We start from the raw sequence: 22,619 nt of genomic DNA, 5'->3' as shown, positions 1-22,619 counted from the left end.
CCACCCAGGCACCCCGTAAATACCATGCAGTTTTAAAAGATGGTTTGATATATACCAGTCTAGTTGAAGCATTGAAGTGGAGGGGTGCTGGTTGGAGGGGCACAGATTTTTATGTCATTGACAGTGTTATGGTAGTTCCAAGGTACTTTCGTGTCAATCCCTGATAAAAGTAGTCCATGTATTCTCTTTAAGGTAGAAATCATTTAAAACATATGGCAGACATATGCAGACTTTTTGGCTTTGGATCATTTTACACCTTTAAAAATTGAGGATCCCAAAGCAGTTTTGTTTGTATGTGTGTATTTACCATGTAAAACTGAGACATTTAAAAAATACCATTCACTTAAAAATAACAGTAATAAACTCATTACGTAGTAACATAAGTCACACTGTTTTAAGGAAAAGTAACCATTTTATAAACCAAAGAAAAACTAGTGAGAGTGACACTGTGTTATATTTGTGCAAATCTCTTCATTGTTTTGATGAATAGAAGACTGTAGATTCTCGTATCTACTTATGTAATCATTCTGTTGTGATCTAATGTTTTGATTGCAGTATGTGAGTGAGGAAGATATTGTATTATACATATGCATAGTTGGAAAAAAGAAGGATTTTTAAATAGCCTTTTTAGATCATTATGGATATTCTTCTTTGATACGACACCATTACTTAGCAAGTGCTAGTTTCTTTAGATTTGTTACAGTGTGGACTTGGAAAGGATACCAGTGAACTTTTTGTATTCTGTTCCAATAAATTTCATTGACTTATCCTATGCTGTGAATGGATCTTTCACCCAGTATGATTTCCTGACCACATCTGTCGGTCATTTGGAAAATACTGGCTTACTGAGTTATACAGATCTATTGAGAAGTGATATCTTTCCCCAGAATTCTAGATTAATGTTTACAAAATAATTTGAGAACATTTATAAGATGAACATTATAGAATGTGTAAAATAGACTGAGTACTGGTGTGGTGCTGGGTAAGTGTCTCACCTATTTGGATCTCATTTTCTTTATCTGAAAATAAGGTAATGATTTCCTGATGAGTGGATTGTGTCTCTTGTCAATCGTGTTCCTCAAATACTTAAGTATTACGTAACAATTGATGATTTCAGTTCCCTGTACAATCAGTTTCCCTATTTTCTCTGTTGGAGTTTTAAGTTAAGGGTTCTTAAGTACAAGCAAAGAAACTCAAAGAAGTCCCTTTCTTTGCTAAAGAAATTTGACATTCATCTGGAAACTCTCTCTTAGCCCAGGTATGGATTACAGATTTGTTTTATAACATATTATTGAGTTACTTTGTATCAGAAATCATGCCAGAATCTAAGATACAAATAATAGAACTAACCACAGGCTTTTTCTGGAAGGATCTCATAAGAATCCTCTGTGCCTACAAATGAGTGGGTCACATGAAAAGGAATGTGGTATTTGGGAGAGATGTGGTTTTTATCAGTTAGGTTACCCAGTCTTGTTGGAGCTCCTTTGGTGAGGCTAAGGGAAGAGTGGATTGTTAGGTTTCTTATTTCTGAATCCACAGATAAGCTTTGGAGGGGGATTGTGACCCCCCCCCCTTTTTTTCTACAAGAGCTTATGTATATCTTCAGATTTGCAAAGGGTTTGTAACCCCTAAAGTTAAGAAAATCCCCCTAACTGTGAGACTTTAACTCCTAGACAGATAACCTGAGATGATTTAATTGAGTCTACAGGTTATAAAAATGTCTGAAAGAATCAAGTATCTTTTCTCAGAAACTACTTTAAAACCTTTAGACACTTGTCTGCAAACAAAACAAAAATTACCTTTCCCAGTCTCTTTGCAGTAATTTTCCATGAAACATAGTGTTAAGATTTAGGATAGAAAAGGTTGAAATGCATGGCTGTTATGCATTTGGTACTAAATATGTTTATTTATGTCCCTCTCTGTACTCTTACCCCTTAGAAGCTATAGATTTATTTGCATGAAAAAGATTTGCAGAGTAATGTCTAAGTAAAATCTCTTCATATCAAATGGCCTAAGCGACTTTAGGTACAGATTTTGTATGTGTGTATCATAATCTTTCAAAAACATCATTGTAACAAATATTATATGATTGCCCATTGCTTGTTAAAACAACCTTTATTTACTTCTGTTCAAACTGTTTATGTTTATTTTTTGGAATTAAAATTCTGCTGAATGCATTGATATGTATATATATGTGTATATATTTTAACATTTTTAAAGTAATTGTGTAAGTGACTGCATTGGAACCGGATGTCCAGTGTGTTACACCCCAGCCTGGATACAAGATGTGAAGATAAATAGACAGTTGGACAGCATGATCCAGCTTTGTAGTAAGCTCCGGAATTTGCTGCATGACAATAAGCTATCAGGTGAGAAAGATCACTCTCTCTCTTCATGAAATATCTGATGATGAATTCATATTGATCACAGAAAGTATGTAAAGATCCGTCAGGAATTCTGATGGCATATTTCAGATTTGAAGATTGACAGCATTTGCAATTATTTTGAGAAGTGACAGATAACTTAGAGATCACTTAGAGAAAGCAGGGTCCAAAGAGGTTAAATGATCTCACCTAACATCACATGTGTAGTTAGTACTGGAAATGAGAAATAGAGCCCATTTCTTCTGATTGTCAGTCCAGACACTTTGCACCACCTACATTGCCTGCTTTTTACAGTTATAATAATTTCTGAATAATATACATGGAAAAGTGATTTTGTCCTTAAATTCACTTAAATACACTTTTACAAGATAGAATACAACCTTCTGTGCATCGCTTTTCTAGACTGAATTAATTAGATGAGCACATTTTGAAAGAGCAAAAATCTAATATTCATTTTCTTTTCTATTTAAATGGGGGTTAATGTTTTTCAAATTGTTCTTAGACTCTGTGTATTAACTATATATCTTCCCATTGTGCTTTCTGCTGAGAACTAATTAGCTGTGGAAAGAAAGTAAAAGGTTTTGAATCTTCATAATTAGATACTGGAATTGTCTTTTTATTGATCAGATCATGTCATTTTAGTTTATGTTTATAGGATAACCTTTTCTTGATTGGCAGGATGCTGTGAATGATTGATAATGCTCACATAAAATGGTTGAATTTCCATTTCTAAATCTTCTGATCTTAGATTTCTGACAAGCTGTGTTATTGTCAGCTACTAAAGGTGAAGTTGATTAGACAAATTAAAGAAACAAGGCAAATACTTTGTCTTATTGACTAGGTCCATATTTTTAAGAAGAATTTAAATCATAGTCTACCTATGAAAAGTTTTCTTCATCTCATCATTGTATTAGACTCTATTCTTTTAGGATATAATATGCTACGTGATAAAGTTTTACATGTTTTCAGATGTAATTATATACTCATATACATTTCAAAAAGTATTTACCTTTTTGAAAAAATAATACTGCATTATAAATCTCTTTAAGAGCATAATGAAGAAACTTCATTATTATCATCTGTATTTTTTTCCTTCTTACTCAGAGGTAGGGCTGATAGTGTTTAATTTTGTAATTAAAATGATTAGTGTATGATATGCCCCCCCCCATACAGATACCATTGATTAAAGAGAGTTCATGCATCTTTGGAGGGAGTTGAGGGGGAGGATTAAAATTTTTTTTTTTTTTTTTAAGATTTGCTAATTTTTAAGTAATCTCTGAACCCACTGTGGGGCTCAAACTTACAACCCTGAGATCAAGAGTTGCATTCTCTACAGACTGAGTCTTCCAGGTGCCCTTAAACTCTTGATTTAAGTGTACAATATGAAAAATGTTCATGTCTGCCTGAAAGTGGCTTTTGTCAGAATCTTCAAGATGTGTGGTCTCTTAGGAACATTGGCCATGCATTGACACCTGAGGTGCTATTCTGAGAATTCTGTCTGTCGTGATGGTTTGATGTGATTCTTCTCCAGTTTCTGTGCAGTAATATATTAGCTTGCTCAGACTGCTGTAACAAAACACCACAAACTGTGTGGCTTAAATAACACAAATTTATGATCTCACAGTTCTGGAGGCTAGGAGTTCTAGATTGAGGTGTTGGTATAGTTAGTGCCATCATAGTCTGTGAGGGAAGGATGTCTGTCAGGGAAGGATGTCTGTCAGGGAGGTCTGTGAGAGGAGGGCCTCTCTGCCTGGTTTGTAGATAGCAGTCTTCGTGTTACATGGTGTTCTCCCTGCATGCGTGTTTATGTTAAATTTCCCCATATTTATAAAGACACCAGTCTTTTTGCACTATAGAGTCCCACTCTACTAGTTTTTACTAATTATATCTGTAATGACCCTGTTTCCTGAGGTCACATCCTGAGGTACTGGGAGTAGGACTTGGATAGATGAATTTTATGAGGAACACAGTTTAACCCATAACAATGTAATGTGTAATGTGACTTTTTTAATGCTAATAAAAAGGGAGCAGAGTAACTCTTGATGGGTAGTGAATTATAGCATAGTGGGGTACGGGTATAGTGCCTTGGGGTGCAAAGAAGAATAAGGTAGGGGACTTCTCCAGAAATTCTATTGGCGTTAATGATGGTTGAGTCTTTAGTATGGTTTTCATATTTTGTGGACCATGTATGAAATGTCTCCATATTTCATCACTGCTAAGGGTATTTATAAAAATTATCAGGTTTAGAATAAGTTTTTGCATGGGGCCAGAGGCCTTTTAGAATGTTGTCTTTGTCATGTAAAAATAGATTGGGAGTTTGAGGAGAGGATTATGGTGATTCATTTTTCGAAAGCCGTTTTGTGTTCATTTTCCTTATTATAGTGAGTACTAACTACTTTTGTCTGACCAGACTTCAGCAGTGCTGGCTTTATCATTACTTATTTTAGCATGAATTGAAATTTCACAGTTTGGATAACATACAATCAAAATTTTAGGAGCAGGAAGGTCATCCTAAATCACTTATTCTGTAGGTGAGGAAATTGAGGACTTAGGTTATGCAGGAAGGTCACAGTGTAAGTTTGTTTACTTACTTACACTGCACATTTATTTAGCACAATGCTTTGGTTAGGTGTATAGGTGTTCATTGTACTTGTTGAATTGGAGACAAATTGGCAGTGGTAAGGGTTAATTCATACCCCAGAGACTAAACTTAATTAAAGCTATTTTATTTAAAAAGCTTTTTTTAATGTTTATTTATTTTTGAGAGAGAGAGCATGTGCATGAGTGCACATGAGCGGGGGAGGGGCAGAGAGAGAGAGAGAGAGAGAGAGAAGAGAACAGGATCTGATGTGGGCTCTGGGCTGACAGCAGAGAGCCCTGTGTAGGGCTTGAACTCATGAACCATGAGATCATGACCCGAGCCGAATTTGGACGCTTAACTGACTCAGCCACCCAGGCATCCCCAAAACAATTTTAAAACAAATTCTCAGGTTTTGATTTCAACAATTCATTTTATAATGGTAGCATCTTCCTTTTCTCCTTTTACAGAAGATGGTAAATCTAGGGTGTAAACATATTGAAATACAAATCTCTGTCCAGAGCTATAATTTACATGGTGCCAAACTTATTCTGCTGATTAGTGGCATCGCATTAACTTTTCCTCCTGAGGTTCTGCCAAAACAAACTAGCCTCAAAGGGCATTGGAGTTTTTTTGAGGGTATTTCTCTGTTTCTTTATAGTGTATTCGATATTTTATGTAGTACCTTATGTTAGTTTACGTAGCAAGTACCTCTAAAATTAAAGTGGTATAAGGTGTACTAGGTTACTAGGTAGAGGGAACTAACAGTTGGGGACAAATTACGTTTTATCCTCTTTTTTTTTTAGTGTTTATTTATTTGGGGAGAGAGAACACAGGTGTGTGGGGTGGGGAGGGGCAGAGAGAGGGAGAGGGAGAGGGAGAGAGAGAGAATCCCAAGTAGGCCCACGCTGTCAGTGCAGAGCCCAACACAGGGCTTGATGCCCCAAACCATGAGATCATGACCCGAGCCAAAACCAAGAATTGGATGCTTAACCTGCCGAGCCATCCAGGCATCCTGGTTTATCCTCTTTATAATGAGGAAATTGGAAACAGATCTCATAAAATAAGGGTGTTAGATTAAGTGATCCCAAGGTGTAGCTTGAAAATCATCTAGTTCTGTTAAATGGGTGTTGACGGTGATGAATTAAGTGGGATGGTCAGATATCTACATCTCTATTTTTTTTAAGCCCTGTAGTTCACAATTTATCTTTCAAAAGAACCTTGTTAGTTGCATTTACTATGAAATATATAATTACTGTAATTAAGGTGGGTAATTAAGAAGAACTTGTCAAATCATGGACATGGTATATGATATACTAGAGATAAAGAAGCCTGATTTATAGTAATGCTTTTTAAAATGAGCTTCTAAATACTTGAACAGGTTTTCCTCAGTTCAGTGTACTTTCAAGAGAAAAGATTGTCACAAATTTTTCTGAAAACCATTTATGGATAATTTTACCTTATTCTTTATAACATAATCTGTTTTCTACTAATGGAGTTAAATTTAAAAGTTTGTATTTTATATTGCTTCCCATCATATTAAATCAGACCTTGCAGGTGCTGGTCAGGCTCTGTGAAGCATTTGTTGGTATTGGTGGTGACGTCTAAAAAAAAAAACAAAAAAAAAACACATTTTGATTATGCTTTCATGGGATCACAATTTCCTTTTCTGTTTTCTGGCTTCCAAAGAGATGCTTGTCTTTCTATAGTGAATTACATAGTGTTTCATATATGTTATGACTTTCTTATAATAGATGAAGATGAACATTTGAATAGTTGTGTTGCTGTTGTTTTTTTAAAATAGAACTGAATACTTCTTAACTTACAAAATAATCATTCTTGCGGTTGAAGGCGTTAATGTTGCACAGATGGTAGCAAAGTACTTTCCTTTGATTTTTAATAAGGGACTAGTTTGTCAAAGAGATTTCTCAACTTCTGTTGTGAAACCTATAATAGAGAATAATTTGAAAGACACACAATGTACATCATTATAATCCTTTGATGTAGATTAATGATAGCTAAATCACGTTTTCTAATTGCCTCCTTTTTCTATAGTTTATTATTAAATTTTAAGAAAAAACTTGGCAAAGCTTCTTCTTAGCAACATGTGCATCTCTGTTCCTCGATATCTTGTGGGTGTCCTCAGAAATATTTATACTCAGGGATAGAATTTTTAAAAATGTCATCATGAAGAAATTTACTATGTGGAGGAAGGACCAATATTTTTCTTCATGAAATGAATATGACAGTTTATAATGCTTAGAAGCATTCACTCATAAAAATTGTTGTAGCTGTTAATATTGTGATTTATGTTCCAGCAAGGTGGGGGTTTTGCTTTTTACAGGTTAAACTTAGAAATGCTGTGTAAAATGCAGAATTTACAATCATGTTTGCTGCTGTGGTCCTTGCTTAGTTAGGACAAGATGCGTAATTTCAAAAACAAGTCATTTCTGATACAATTGCAAGTCTAGAAAAAAGGTCAAAATGAAATCTTCCTGAGAGTATTTATTGCTACTGGATGATTAGTGAGATTATTGTGTATGTATAAATTACATGAATATATGCTCTTTTCATTCACTTCTTTGTAATTTAAGGGATACATAGACCTGAGTATGACATCCGTGTTTTGTTTGTTTTGTAAAGATTTTGTTTTTAAGTAATCTCTATACCCAACATGGGACTCTAACTGACAATCTCAAGATCAATAGTCGCACACTCCACTGACCAAGCTAGCCAGGCACCCTGAAATTCTACATTTTGTAAATTTTATAAGCATTAAGGACTTTAGCACTTGACTTGTTTTTAAAAAAAAAAAAAAAAATTTAATGTATTTATTTTGACACCCAGAGAGACAGTGTGCCTGTGGGGGAGGGGCAGAGAGAGGGAGGGAGACAGAAACCCAAGCAAACTCCGTACTGTCAGCACAGAGCCCACGCAGGGCTTGAACTCATGAACCTTGAGATCATGACCTGAGCTGAAACCAAGAGTTGGACACTTAACCGACTGAGCCACCCGAGGGTCCTAGCATTTGACTTGTTTTTAATTGAAAATGTCATCATCTATCTTTAAAAGAAATTTTGGAAAATCAAATACAAGTTTTTACAGACTACCAGAGGATTAACCGTTAAGTCTTTGTAATCTAGATTCTTAAAAAGTAACACTGGTAACATTTCGTGTTGACCTTTCCTCTAGATGTGAAATTATATCAGAAATGACTTGTTTTTGAAATCTACCAATCACTGCAGAGGAAAGACCTTGTTAGAAATTAGACATTAAGTCTTCTGTGTGAATGGATACCTCACTCTGATTGTTTTTATTTCCAAGATACCTCATCTTGATTGTTTTTATTTCCAAGATCCTAATCTAGTAACACTTTGTGGACCAAGTGATGTTCAGCTAGGATGTAAGAAGGATGCCAGAGAGTCTGATGTTACTCAGCTACACACTCCTGGCTTCAGCTGGGTTTGTTGTCTTACTCTCTGGCCAGTATAATGCTACCATTTGCACCAGGAGGAAGGGATGGCTTCTTTGGAATAGAATGGAGTTTGACTGAATTCCTTCGCTAGAGATCATGTCTGTGAACTTTCTACAGAGCTAAATACGAATTATTTGTTTTTTAAAATCTATTTTTCATTTTTCTTACCTGTTTAAAGTGCTGTCTTTACGGATCTCTTTATAAACATAGGAGCTTTATGCCCACGAAATAGGAGGTGAAAGAGGAATAGAAAAATCAGTTTTGAACTAAAGAGATTGGAGATTTTAGTTTACTCATCCTCTGGTGTATTAATAATTTTAAATGATAAAATAAAAAAAATGTTCTGTGTGAATAAAAATAAAAGGAATTTAAAAATAACTTCTTTCATAATTTCCTTTTCTCTTGTTAATATTTTAAGGCATGAGAATGTTGAGAAGAAATCTATTCCCAGAAACAAATAAGAAAAATGAAACTAAAATTACGTTGTATCTCTTAAGTATTCAAACTTTTCAGGAATAAGCACACTTGGCAATTTTATATAACACCTTAGTAGCATCAGACACATTTATTTCCTACATAGCAGATGTTACCAGTTCTTAGGAAAAAAGATACCACTGGTTTTCTTTTTAAAGTAGCATAGTGTTAGAACTAAGTTTGTTAAAATTTTGCTTTAGAGTCTGTAATGGAAGAAAAGTCTTATAAATAAAGAGTTCTCTTCATCTTGAATGAGGAGTGACTTCTCAGGAAAAAAACATTAATATGATAGCTTGCTCTTTCTTTTCTTGCTTTTCTTTCTTTTCTTTCTTAGGACAAATAAAACATACTCCAAGTACCTTTGTTGGTCAAAGGAGATTACTAATTCTGTCAATTTGGAGAATGAGTTCAGGCAGTAGGAAATTATTTGTTAGGCATTGTTAACCTTGTCAGGTGGTGGTGGTAGTTTTTCCAGTTTCCCTGCCTTTCCTGGGTTCTTTCCTATACCTGAAACAGCATCTTGGTAATCCAGTTCCTGTGGAGAGGAATGCTGGATTGGGTGACCTCCCTGCCTCTCCTCTCTTTTTAACTTTAATTCTTCAAGTGAGAGAATTGAGTGACTCTCAAGTTTTCTTCTAGCCTTTAAAATGTAACCTCTCTTATATAAATGCTTCTCAAGATTTAAGAGCAGATATCAAATAATTTATTCGCCAGTATTTTTTGAGCACCACTGATTGTGCTCACCACTGTGCTGGGCTGACCTGGGTTGGTTTTACCACCCCTGTGTGGGGTGGGAGGAAAGAATTTTGAGGGAATATATATATATTTTAAACATTTATTTATTTTTGAGAGAAAAGGGGAACACAAATTGGGAAGGGGCAGAGAGAGAGGGAGAGAGAATCCCAAGCAGGCTTCTCGCTGTCAGCTTAGAGCCCAGTGTGGGGCTTGATGTTGCAAACCTGTGAGATCATGACCTGAGCTGAAACCAAGAGTTGGAGGCTTAACCAACTGAGCCACCCAGGTGCCCTGGGAATATTTTTTAAAGAAAAACAAATGGGCTGAAAGGCAAAAACTAAATAAGACAACTTGAAGGAGGATCACTGACAGAATCCGAAAGTAGATCACTATACAACTCATTCACTGACTATTTCTTACTCATCTGTTAATGGGCAAGATTGGTAGGTCTAAAAAAATACAATACATATAGAGATGATAATATATAGAGAGGAAAGAAAAGCTCACTTTTCCTGTGTGCCTCCTCTACTTCACTACTCCTCTACTTCACTAGATGTGTGGGTTTTCCACACATTAAGTTGTTCTGTGACACTGGCTGGGTGTCCTACAGTTTCACTCTGTTCTGACACTGCCTGTCTGGAGATAGCATTAAGAGCCAACACAGGTTAAGAGCTCAGTCCCACAAGTCTGCCCCCCACCGCCCTTCAGATGCTACCTGGCTTTATCTTGGAGGTTCCCAGGACCTCCTTGAGTTTGATTAATTTGCTAGAGTGACTCAGAGAACTCAGGAAAATGTTTTACTTACTAGATTACTGTTCCCTATTCAGTGGTTGTAACTCAGGAACAGCCAAAGAGAGGAGATTCATAGGGCAAGGAGTGTGGGAAGGGGTGTGAAGCTTTATTGCCCTCTCTGGGTGTGCTGCTCTCCCAAGACCTCCATATGTTCATCAACTTGGAAGCTTCCTAAACCCTTCCTTTTGGGCATAATTGATTAAATCATTGGCTTCCAGTGATTAGTTCAACTTGCAGCTCCTCTCTCCTCTTGAAGGTTGGGGGTGGGACTGAAAGCTTTAACTTTCTCATCTTGATTGGTTCCCCAGGCAACCAGCCTTTATCCTTAGAGGGACTCCAAGAAGTCACCTCATTAATGTAAGCTTAGGTGTGGTTGAAAGAAGCAGTTATGAAGAAGAGAAGACACCCATTTCCTCTTTATCACTCATACTATTTTAGAAACTGGAAACATAACTAAATATTTATAACAAAAGATGCCCCTATAGGTTCTCTTGGGAAATTACAAAGGTTTTTGGACCTTTGTACCAGGAACTGTAGATGAAGACCTAATATATTTTATTACTATAAATTACAATATCACATGTAGTGATACTTGGTGAAAAGTTTTAATGTTTTGTGAAAATAGGTATGAGCTCAAATGCTAGCCCTTTCAGCAACTAGTTGTATGACCTTAAACAAGTTTTGTTTTCTGTTTAATTTATATAAGAAATATAAGAGAGCATTCTTTTTACAACAGATTAAGCCATATAAAAGTGTAAAGTGTGAAAGTCCTCCTCCACCATTTTCCCTCAACTGAAAAGTAGAAATTGCTTTCTTTTACAGAGGTGCTGTTTTCATTGTTTAGTTTTCTAGTTCCATGAATTTATGAAGATATTTGGACATAAATGCAATAGAATTTTTAGAACATAAATGAGATTGTGCTACACTTAACAAGTGTCTTGAAGTGGCCAGATAAGATCTTGTAGTGTAAATGATCCATAGTTAATTCATTGCCGATTGATGAACACTGATTCTCCCCCCTGATTTATGCTATTAGGAATATTGCTGCAGTTAACATTCTTACACATTTATGTTTGCAGGTACATGCATGGATATTTTCTATATTTGGTAAGATAGATGACTAGAGGCCAAATTGCTTTGTGAAAGGGTGTATACATTTAAAATTTGCAAGTATTTTACCATATTGCCTTTGAAATTCCTGGATTTGATTTGCTGATGTTTTATTTGGCAGTTTTGCAACTTTGATTGTAATTGGCAAAAGGTCCATTGTGGATTCCTGCATACACAGAGTGGGTTGCGATACAGGACATGAACTCTAAGCTTAGGGAATTGACTTTTTGTGGTAAGCCCAAATGGGCTTGCTTTTTTTTTTTCCTGCTGGGAGACACTGCCCAGTCCCTCAGATATGCATGCTGCAAACACAGTCCTGAGAAGTGTCTGGGTACAGAGCAGCCAGGGCCTTGCCTTCTTGGCACACCCTGCAGACGTATGCAGGACACTCAGAACCACTGGCAGCTCGTGTTCCCCCCCTTCCCCCATCAGCGTTTCTTCTCTAGTTGCCTTCAGTGGTGTCAGCCAGAAGCACGTGGCTCATCCTTGTCACCGCCGCCTTCTTGTATTCACTTCATCACCAAATTCTATAAATTTTATCTCCTAAATACTTTTCAAAGACTTCTTTTTTTTCCCCTCCTACCACCTCTCCAGTCTTGTTACCTTCTACTTACACTCCTATTCTGGCCTCTTAACGATTGCCTTCTTCCAATCTCTTTTCTCTCGCTCCACTTAAGACTGATTTTGTAAAACACAGATGCACTCATGCCATCTGACTTACATAAAACATTTTATTGGTTTGAAGAGCAGCGAGGAGGTCCAGTGGCTGGAATGGCAAGTAAGGAGAGAACAGGAGATCAGGAAGGTAGTGGAAGATCAGGTTGTTTCTGGCCTGTTAGGTGGCTACTAAGATTTTGGCTCTTTTTCAGAGCCAGAGTGGAAGTCTGGAGGGTTTTAGTGACATAATTTGACGAGTTATAAAGGGATCGCTGACTGCTCTGTTGAGAATAGACTTATGGGGGAGGAAGCAAGTACAGAATCAGGGAGATGATTTAGGAGGTTATTATTACTAATCTAGTGCACGATGATGGTGTCCTATACCATGCTGGCAGGAATGGAGGCAGTAAGAAGTAGTCAGATTTTGGATGTATTTTGCAGTTGGAGCTATAGAACTTGCATTTTGCATATAAGGCATGAAAGAGATAGGAGAGGCAAGTTTGATTCTAAGGTTTTTGCCCTAGGCTACTGGATTGATGATATGCCATTTACTGAAATGGGGACAGCTATGAGAGGAGCAGGTTTGGGAAGATGTGGATCAGGAACTCAGTTTTGGTCATGTTCAGTGTGAGATACTTATTAGGAGTAGACGTGCATGTTAAGAGTTGTTGAGTAGGCAGTTGAATGTTAGTCTGAAGTTGAGGGGAGAGGTCTGGGTGGCACATACACATTTGAAGTTGTCCCTGTATATAAGCAGATATATATATATATATCTGCTCATATATATATATATATATATATATATGTTCACAGATATATATATATGTATATAAACAGATATATATGTATATCTGTTCACATACATATATATATATAAACAGATATATCTGTTCACATATATATATCTCTCACATATATATGTATATATATGTGTGTGTATGTGTATATATAAGATTACCAAGGAGGTGATTGCAGGTGAAGAAGTCTCAAGCCCTCCCACTTCAGAGATTGATGGAATGAGGAATACCAGAAGTAATACTTGTGGCTGAGCTCTTTACATGCTTTATATGCTGAGCTCTTTATATGCTAAGCTCTACCACGTTGCTTTTTATCCATTGAATATGCTAAACTCATTTCTACCTTAAGACCTTGGCACTTGTTCTACCTTCTACTTGGGAACCACTTTCCTAGATATTTATGTGACTGCTTCCCTTTTGTAGTTTGTCATGAGGTCTCAACTCAAAAGTGAGTTTTACAGAGAGGCCTTCCTTGATGACCTTAGCTAACGCAGCAAAGTGTTTGTATGAGAGTACTCACCCACAAATTGTGGCACCTTATCTACTTGGGGACAGTGATTCTTTTCTTTTTTAAAGTCTACTGATTCTTTGTGTTTTAATTTCTGATTATTTATTTTTACTTTTTAAAATTATTTTTATTTATTTTTAAGTTTATTTATTTTGAGAGAGAGAAAGAGAGTGCAAGCTGGGAGGGGCAGAGAGAGGAGAGAGAGAATCCCAAGCAGGGCTTGCAGGGCTCAACTCATGCAGGGCTCAAACTCATTTACCGTGAAGTCATGACCTGAGCTGAAATAAAGGGTTTGGGTGTTTAACCGACTGAGCCACCCAGATGCCCCTAATTTCTGATTATTAGTAAAAAGTTGAAGAAATTCTTATAGTACGTATATTGTAACTGTATAGCTGAATGAATTTTCATAAACTGAACTCACCAATAAACAATACAAGTATCCTAGAAGAATAAACACTATTCTAGAAGCCTCTTGTTGCCCCTTTTTAGTCACTAACTCCTTTCCCCATAGTTATCGGATAGTCAGTATTTTGACTTAACACATCATATTAGTTTCAGCTGGTTTTATGTATTGTTTTGTATCTGGCTTCTTTTGCTCAAGCGTATATTTCAGTATGTACTTAAAGTTCATTCATTCACATTAGTTTCTTGTTTACATAGTTTAAGATTATATGAGATGACACCTAAAGAGTTGTGACTATCTTCAATCCCCTAGATTCATTTTGTTTGAAATAAATTGAAGTCATGTTGTGTGAGTCCTCCAATTTTGTTTTTCTTCATTATTGATTTGGCTATTCTAGGTCTTGTGCCTTTCCATATTATAGCTCCTTTGCTTTCTTATGTAAATTTTAGAATCATCTTGTCTATTTTTACAAAAAAAAAAACAAACTAAGATTTTTATTGGATTATATTACAGTCTGTAGTTCTATTGGAGAGAATCAATGTCTCAATATTGAGTCTTACTATTCATGAGCATGGAATGTCTTTCCATTTGTATGGATTTCTTTCATAAATATTTTATAATTTTCAGAACTTGTATGTATTTTGTGAGATGTATGTTAAGTATTTTATGGGTTTTTTTTGGTACTTTTATAAATGGTACTAATGTTTTTTAATTTATTCTGCATTTTTTTGTTATATATCATATAGAAACATAGTTGAAGTTGAATTTGGTATATTGACCTTGTATTCTGAGGCTTTGTTAAGTTAAAGTTACCTGTTAGTTTCATTAATTTTTTAAAAAAAGTTTTCCTTGAGATATTCTATGTAGTGATTCAGGTTAATTATAAATAGATGGTTTTATATTGGTGTGCCTTTTATATCTGTTCCTTGGGGTGCTATCTAGGAATTTCAGTATATGTTGACTAGGAGTGGTGAGAACAGACATCTTTGCCTTGTTCTTGATAATAGGAACAAAATGGTAGTTGCGGTATTTTACCATTTAGCATGATATTAGCTGTGTGTATTTTTGCCCTTCATCAGGTTGAAGAAGTTCCTTTTTATCCCTTGTTAGTTGGTCTTTTTATAAAGTCATAAATGAATGTTAGATTTTGTCATTTTTTTTCTGTATCTGTTCACAAAATCACATGGTTTTCCTTTAGTTTGTTGATGTAGTGAATTATTGTTGTAATGAATTGTTGGTTATTGATTGGTTTTCAGAAGTCTCAATGAACAAGTGTTAATTTTTTTTTACTACTGCTTATTAAATCCCATATCTGCCTGCCTGCCTGTCTGTCTATCTATCTGGCATATCTTTTCTCCATGGCTCTTATCGCCACCAGCATGCTGTATGTTCTACTAATTTACTTGTATGTTCTGCCCATCCTCAGTAGAATAGAAGTTCCATATTTTGTTCTCTGCTGTATCTCCAGTCCCTAGAATGTTGTCTGGAATTGTAGGATTCTGTAAATATTTGTTGAATGAGTGAATATCTCCTCTCAAGGAGTTCATAGCCTAGGACAAGGGAAAGGTACACAAATGAAGTGTGATACACCTTAGGAGAACTATGAACAAAATCCTTTGGGAGCTCAAGATGGGGGAGATTAAGTTCGTGTAACAGATTTCTTTTCCTTTTTTCTATCAGATTTGAAAGAAGACACATCTAGGCAAAATGTATTCAGTGATGCAGAAAATAAGAAGAATTCAATAAAAATGTGGTTTAGTCCTCGAAGTAAGAAGGTCAGATATGTTGTGACTAAAGTTTCAGTGCAAACCCAGCCTCAAGTGATAGATGATGGGAACGCTCAGCAGGCCTCAATGTACAAATTTGTCTCTACAAGTCCTCCAACAAGTGTTCCTGAGAGGGCTAAAAAGGCTTCCACGAGGTCTGGAAAAAAACAAAAAAAGAAAACTTTAGCTGAAATCAACCAAGAATGGAATTTCGAGGCAGAAAAAGAAGATGGTGAACCTGACTCCAAAGAGGAATTTAAGGAAAAGCTGGTGTCTTTCTGTAGCCAGCCATCTGTTATTGCTAGTCCTCAGACAAATGGTGGCATAGACTTACTAGCAAGTGACTCTGTAACCGAATCGGAGTGTTCTAGAAGCTTAACTGAAGTCTCTTTACCATTGGCTGAGCAAATAGAGTCTCCAGAAACAGAGAGCAGGAATGAAGACGCGACTCCCGAGAACAATGCCTGTGCGAATCATCTTACATCTAAGCAGTCCTTGCCATCGGGTCATAATGGGCGACCTGGACGTCGCAGCAGACGGTCCAGTCCCATTTCTAAGAGATGCAGAAGCAGCATTCCTGGCACGAGTGGGCAGCAAATGCTGCTTTCAGAAAACAAACCACTGCCTGGCTGCTTTTCACCACCTCCAAGCAAACGTAAAGTTGGTGACACATTAAGGAGGAAAAACAGTAATATATCAGACGAATCCATGAGCCTTTCACCAGGTACACCACCTTCTACACTGAATAGTCCAAGTTACAGACGGATGATGTTCAGCCCTTCAGCAATGAAGCTGTCTCCCGGTAGCCTTACAGCTGTGAAAAGAAATCATAGAGGAGAGACTTTGCTTCATATTGCTTCAATTAAGGTAGGATGCTTGCTGTGAGATACAATTTTAGAATGAGACCGACTATAAGAAACAATTTCTGTGGGGCCTGTGAACAGTGACATGAGATTACTAGGATAATTAACCTACTCATGTGATACCTCCTTTGAACCAGAGAAGCAGAATTCGTAGGGACTGTGTCCCTACCTCAGAGCAGTGGCCCCTGGGCCTGAGGAACATAATCTTATAAGAGAAAACCAGTATTTCAATATTTCAGCTTCTCTTTTGCCAAGGGCTTTCATTTCTCTATTCCATAATGATTTTGTTCAGTTTTCACTAGTTTCTCATGCTTTAGGAATATAGACAGGGGCCAAGTTACTGCTGGCAACACATTGTTACCCAGCCAAAGAGCTAGGGACAGTGTGGGAGATGACAGACTTCTGTATGTTTGACACTTGTAGTGGGCACTGCCAGAATTTGCAAGGTTGAAAGATGTGGTCTGTACATTTTTCCAATGACCTGGAAATTTGATTATCAAAAATGGCTCCCGTGGTTGACCCTGAAGGAACGTGTCTGTATCCCACAGCCAGACATTTCTTTTAATAGTGTGTTCATTAAAGTTACCTCTCTTTATTTACTGCCTCAACCCTAGGGCTATGGCAGTGTTAGTTTTTTTTGAAACTAGCCCATTTGTCAAGCATGAGGTATACGTGCAAGGGTTAACCTTTGGAACTGACTCAAGAACTGCACATAGAGGGGAGCAGTTAGCACCACAGCTTTACAGACTTTGTGATTTCATGCAAGTGTTATACGAATCAAATACAGGTGAGCTTAGTACTAAATTAGGATAGCTTTTATGATCTTTTAATAAGTTCATCAGGAGGTCCTTGGGTGTTTTGCACAGATAGAGATCTTTGGAAGATCTGGAAGGAACCTATTGGAGGCCCCCGCATATAAGGCTGATGAGCATCAGGAAACATCTGGGAAGAATATGGAATAGACATTGAGTCCAGACATTCCTGTATTTTTGTATGGAGAAAGGGAAAAGCAAAAAAACGAGCTTCCCCAACTGTTAGGGCTTTAATTTTATTTTTTTCCTTGCTTTATCTTCCAATAAATGATGAATATAGAGTACTCTATATCTGATACCAGTGAGGAGGGAAACTGCAACATGACTACATGCCAGTTTCTGCACACATATCTTTTGAACAACTTGAATTTTCAGTTGGTCCCTGTTATATTTTAGTTTATTTATTTATTTTTTTTGCAAAGCATTGATTTAAAAAACCGGACTATATTTTTGTCCTATTTGTTATGTAAATAATAGATATGTGAATAAGCTATTATAATCTTAACTTTATATTGCTATAAATGCTTCATAGACATAAGTAGCTAGCATAATAATGATGTTTTCATTTCTGACTAATATATAAGAATGTAGACTGCTTTAGTTTCTACGTTTTCCTTTCTGGGAATTATTTTCAGACTACCAGGCAGGATTCTATTTACATGGGTAGAGAATTTTTCTTTTAACCATATCTTTACTAATGAAGATCTCTAAGACCTAGGCCATGGTTTGACAAACTGTTTCTTAAAGGGGCAAGTATTTTTAGCTTCCCAGGCCATGTAGTCTCTACAACTATTCATGTCTGCCCATAGTTCAAAAGCAGCCATAGACAATATATAAACCAATAAAAGTTGACATACAAAATCATGCATCTGGTCTACAGGCCATAGTTTGCCTACCCTTGGCCTCAGCAGTGGAAAAAAGACAAAGAATCTTAAGACAGGAAAAATAAGATGTGTCTTGTGAATTTTCTCCAGTGAAGATTGCTTCATACAAGTTTTGTCATATAACTAGTTTACCTAGGAAGAGTCTTCTTGCCAGCATTAAAGTTACCCATTTGATTCTTTTGCACTTATCAAATACTGTTATTGTCATTAGTTGGCAGATTCTGATACAGTACATTTAAGACAAGGTAATTGATTTCTATTGTTTTTTTTTTTTTAAATCACTGTTTAATAAGAGTGCTCTCTTTTAAAAATATGTTATGAGTTGAACGTAAACCCCCACCCAGGTTGATTTTCGTAGAACAAATACGTGCGAAAAAACAGTTGATTTGTCAGTATATTTGTCTTTTTATAAGTAGTATTCATTTCATTTTCTGCTCTAATTTTCTCATTTGCGGCTGCAAATGTGTACTAGAAAACCAAATATTGTGATTCTGCTATTTTATTTTTTGTGTCCACCTACTTTAGAAAAAGATTTGAGGTGGCTCTGAAGTTAAAATACTAAAAATGGAACAAGAAACAGGGAAATAAAAGTTACTGCTGCTGAACAGAATGTAGATTTGATGACCTTTCAGGCAGCCAAGCCTAGCCAACTGAAAATAAAATCCACAGTCCTTCCTATGGTCTACACAGCCCTGTATGATCCTCCTCCTTCAGGCTTCTACTCAAATGCCACGTCTTCAGAGAGACTTTCTCGCTTACCTAACCAAGCAGTCCTGCTTGTTTTGTTTTCTTTCAGTTATTTCCTGACATGTTTTATTTTTTTAAGATTTATTTTATTTATTGAGTGCAAGTAAGGGAGAGGGGTGGGGGGAGAGAGACAGAATCCCAGATAGGCTCCACTCTGTGTGGGGCTCAGTCCCTTGATCTGGGATCATGACTTGAGCCAAAATCAAGAATTGGACACTTAACTGAGCCATCTGGGTCCCTCTATTTCCTGACATTATTATTATAGCTCTCTTAGTTTCTTGCTTCTCTCTTTAGAATGAGAGCAAGAATTCTGTTTCTTCACTGTTAGATCTTCAGGATCTAGAACATTGCCTGGAACATAGCAGATGAATTTGATGAATAAATGAGCAAATTTTCCACTCAGTCATGATCTGAACCCCATTCTCCTGTCACACTCAACTTTATTTAGCCTTATGAACTATTCAGTACGTTCATTAATGCTACCAATACTTTGCACATGTTCTTTTCTCTGATTTATATTCTTTCCTCTACATGCTTCCCTTTTCCTTCCTGGCTCTTTGTATGTAACCTTAAAAATCCAGTTTACATCCTACCTTCTTAATAAGTCTTTCTCAGGATTCCTAGAGTTAGTTTCTCCTCTATGGTGACATTACTTTGTTTGCATTTATATTCATTTAGCTTTCTGTGGTTATCCAGAATATATTCTTCATTTAAAATTTAATTTCAAAATGAGTAATAACTGCAGGTTTCAAAAATACGAATAAAAGTATTTATAGTAGAAAACCTCACTCCTGTTTCTGCCCCTAGCTGCACTATTACTGACAAGCCCTTTTTGCTTAACCACCTTACTTGTGTGTCCTTTGTGAATTTCTTTATGTAAATATAAGCAAATCTATTCCATATTGGTACACAGCTTTCTGTATGTTTTTATAGTAGCGTTGCCTTCTATACATTTTTATTATTTGACTAGTCCTTACTAATGGATGTCTGTTTGTTTCCCTTCTTTTGCTTTTATAAACAGTGCTGTGGCAAGGAATCTTTGTTTCATATGTGACCAGGTGTATTTTTAGGATAAATTCCTAGAAGTCGACTTCTGGGTTAATGTAGAGCATCCCTTACCTTATTTACCCTGATAACCTCCATTCCTGGCAATAGAAGGGTCTTGGTAAATATCCAGACTGCCTAAATTCAGGCTGCTGAATGTTAGACCACTACTATGTCACCGGCAGATACTGTTTGTACTGTCAGTTCTCAAATCCTTTTTTCCCTCAGGATCCTGGATTTACAGGTGAGCCATTCTACTTTTTGGACATTCAGCCCCGTATGAATACAAACCCTACAGACCCTACAGGATTCTTCTTGAATTCCTTATTTATACTTTCATTTTATTACACTGCAGAATTTCAAGCAGAATATTCATTAATATGATGTCTGGGATATTGTGCGTATTCTCATGTAACCAGAACAAATTTGAGATTCAGTTGACTCTTTTTATTGCCCGTGTTTCTATTTGAATGTGGATGTCACCTATGGTTAAAATGCTACTGAGAACATTTTGTTATAAATGAGAGATTTTATGAGAAAGTGTTACTGTGCCTAGGTAGAAACTAAGATAAACACTCATTTATTCTTCTGATTTAATTTTTGAAAACTTAGTATTTGATATTTCTCTAGACATAAAGAAAATTTTGATTTGTTATTTTATCATGTAGGATTTGTGGTTGCTGGAATTAGCCTCAGATTTCTAGCACAGATTCTTCAAATGGTAATGATTGCTCATAATTCATGCCACAGCATTGAATGTATTATGATATAGAAGGCTTGACGTTGGCATGTCATGATATATTTTTGATGCAGACAGAACGAATCATATTTTTCAGGCAACTTATAAGGCATGATACACTTAACATAGCAAAGATGATGAGGATCTCCTAGGTGGAAAAAACATCCCTTGTGAAGAGTCTCCTTCAGGGTCTGACTTTGTCATTCATCGTATTTTAAGGCAGTCACATTGTGTGAACCCCGTTTACTGCTCGTCCTTCATACCAGCTTCCTGAGAAAGTTGCAGAGGACTCCCAAGCAAACTGGCATCTATGATATTTTCAAGATTGTAATTTCTAGAACATCTCTTGGAGGCAGTATCCATTTTTCCCTCTGTCAACCACCACCTTTATAATACTGAACCTCCTTAATACCAGTAGCTTAACATTACACAGACTAGGTTGTCAGAAGCTTCTGTGAAGTTATTTTATTCAGTAAACTCTTGAAAAGCTAGGGAAATGTTTAATATATTTTAGAGCTTCATTCTGGATGACAAAAAAAAAAAAAAAAAAAATTTAAACAATATCTACTTGCCAAAGGAAAAGTTCTAGGTAACTGATTAGTTCATATATGTGGAAAAGCTTAACCATTTGGGATAAGTCATCGTCATTGTAATGCCCTATACCTTTTTTATCAAGATATTTATTCTTAATTGTATTTTAGAAGAGCTAACCTTTATAATAAGGAAAAAAAAAGTGTGTGTTGGAAAGTTAATTTATATTGCTGTAATATGAACGGATGTGTGAAGAATCTGTTTTTGAATGAAAGGTTAGCAATTAGAAAATTCATTGTGGCACACACGTTCCGTTTGTTTTCAGCCTTTAAGGTATTACTTGAAAATACCAAATCCATTTAAAATTTCTTGTAAGCCTTGGTAAATACTTTACTTGGATGATTTTTTTTTTTTTTTTTCTTGCTGTGGTTTAAGAAACTCTCAGTTACTCTTTTAAGTTGTGGAGAGTCTGAAAGTGAGTGCTTATTACTCAGAAAATATTCTTTTAGTGAAGAAAGTAATTTAAAGAAATTAGAAGCAAAAGTTCATTTATTTCCCAGAAACTCCATATTGGTTCAAGCTTACTCCGTTACTGTGAACTCTATCTAATTTTCATAATTTTATTTATGTGCATTACATTAAATTTACATAAAGTAGAACAATGAAAATGTGACAAACTTTAAGTACTAGGGAAGAGAAAGCATATTGAGTATGAAAAACAAGCAGTTTGCAAATGGGCTATATGTTCTGGGGAAGTCTAGGGGTGCTTTGTAATAGAAGACCCTTTGATAGTTTGACAAGGTTACAAGAAAGAAAAATACCACTGTGTAGCATCTTTCCAAGAGAATCTGCTTTTAGTTTCTAAATGTCTCTGTTTCTATGTGAGTGTTCTCATGTGACTTTTCATTCCACAGTTGTATTTATATTTATGGGCTTTGTTAGGTTAATATGTTTTTGTGATTCCTATGCAGAATTAGAATGGGGAAATCTTTCAGAAGGCTTTTTGTGTAGTTTTGTGTGTGGATACTTTCATGTTGAAGGTTGGAAGTGTGTGTGGTTCTGGCAGTTCATCTGCCCCAATAATCATGGGATTGTTTAAAAAAATTCAAGTATCTTGACAGATATTACTAGTTTCATTGGGAATGGACTTAAATATAGAGCAAAGGTTGCTAAATAAATGGTAATTTGTACTACTAATATAGAATTTGCACCCCTAAGAAACTGTGGGAAAATATGTTTTTATTGGAACTGGGATAATTGATTTGAAACATATATAATGTTTATTTTTTAAATCCATTAAATATTTAGGGTCATTTTGGT

General features: G+C 36.0%; 1 protein-coding gene across 6 annotated transcripts in view; it reads left to right on the top strand.

Moving 5' to 3' along the window:
* BARD1 (BRCA1 associated RING domain 1) overlaps positions 1-22,619 on the top strand; it is an 83,775-nt gene that overhangs the window by 14,033 nt on the left and 47,123 nt on the right. For 4 of the 6 annotated variants that reach the window (XM_042950050.1, XM_042950049.1, XM_042950047.1 and 1 more), the window contains exons 3-4: positions 2,221-2,369; positions 15,594-16,546. In XM_042950050.1, coding sequence (XP_042805984.1) covers positions 2,221-2,369; positions 15,594-16,546 — 1,102 coding nt within the window. The remainder of the gene's footprint in view (positions 1-2,220; positions 2,370-15,593; positions 16,547-22,619) is intronic. The other 2 variants (XM_042950048.1, XM_042950052.1) reach the window with 2 other exon arrangements.

This window comes from Panthera leo, chromosome C1 (assembly GCF_018350215.1).
Source record: "Panthera leo isolate Ple1 chromosome C1, P.leo_Ple1_pat1.1, whole genome shotgun sequence".
NCBI classification, from domain to species: domain Eukaryota; kingdom Metazoa; phylum Chordata; class Mammalia; order Carnivora; family Felidae; genus Panthera; species Panthera leo.
Note: the sequence above shows the minus strand (reverse complement) of the source record. Positions and strands in the feature narration are given on the sequence as shown.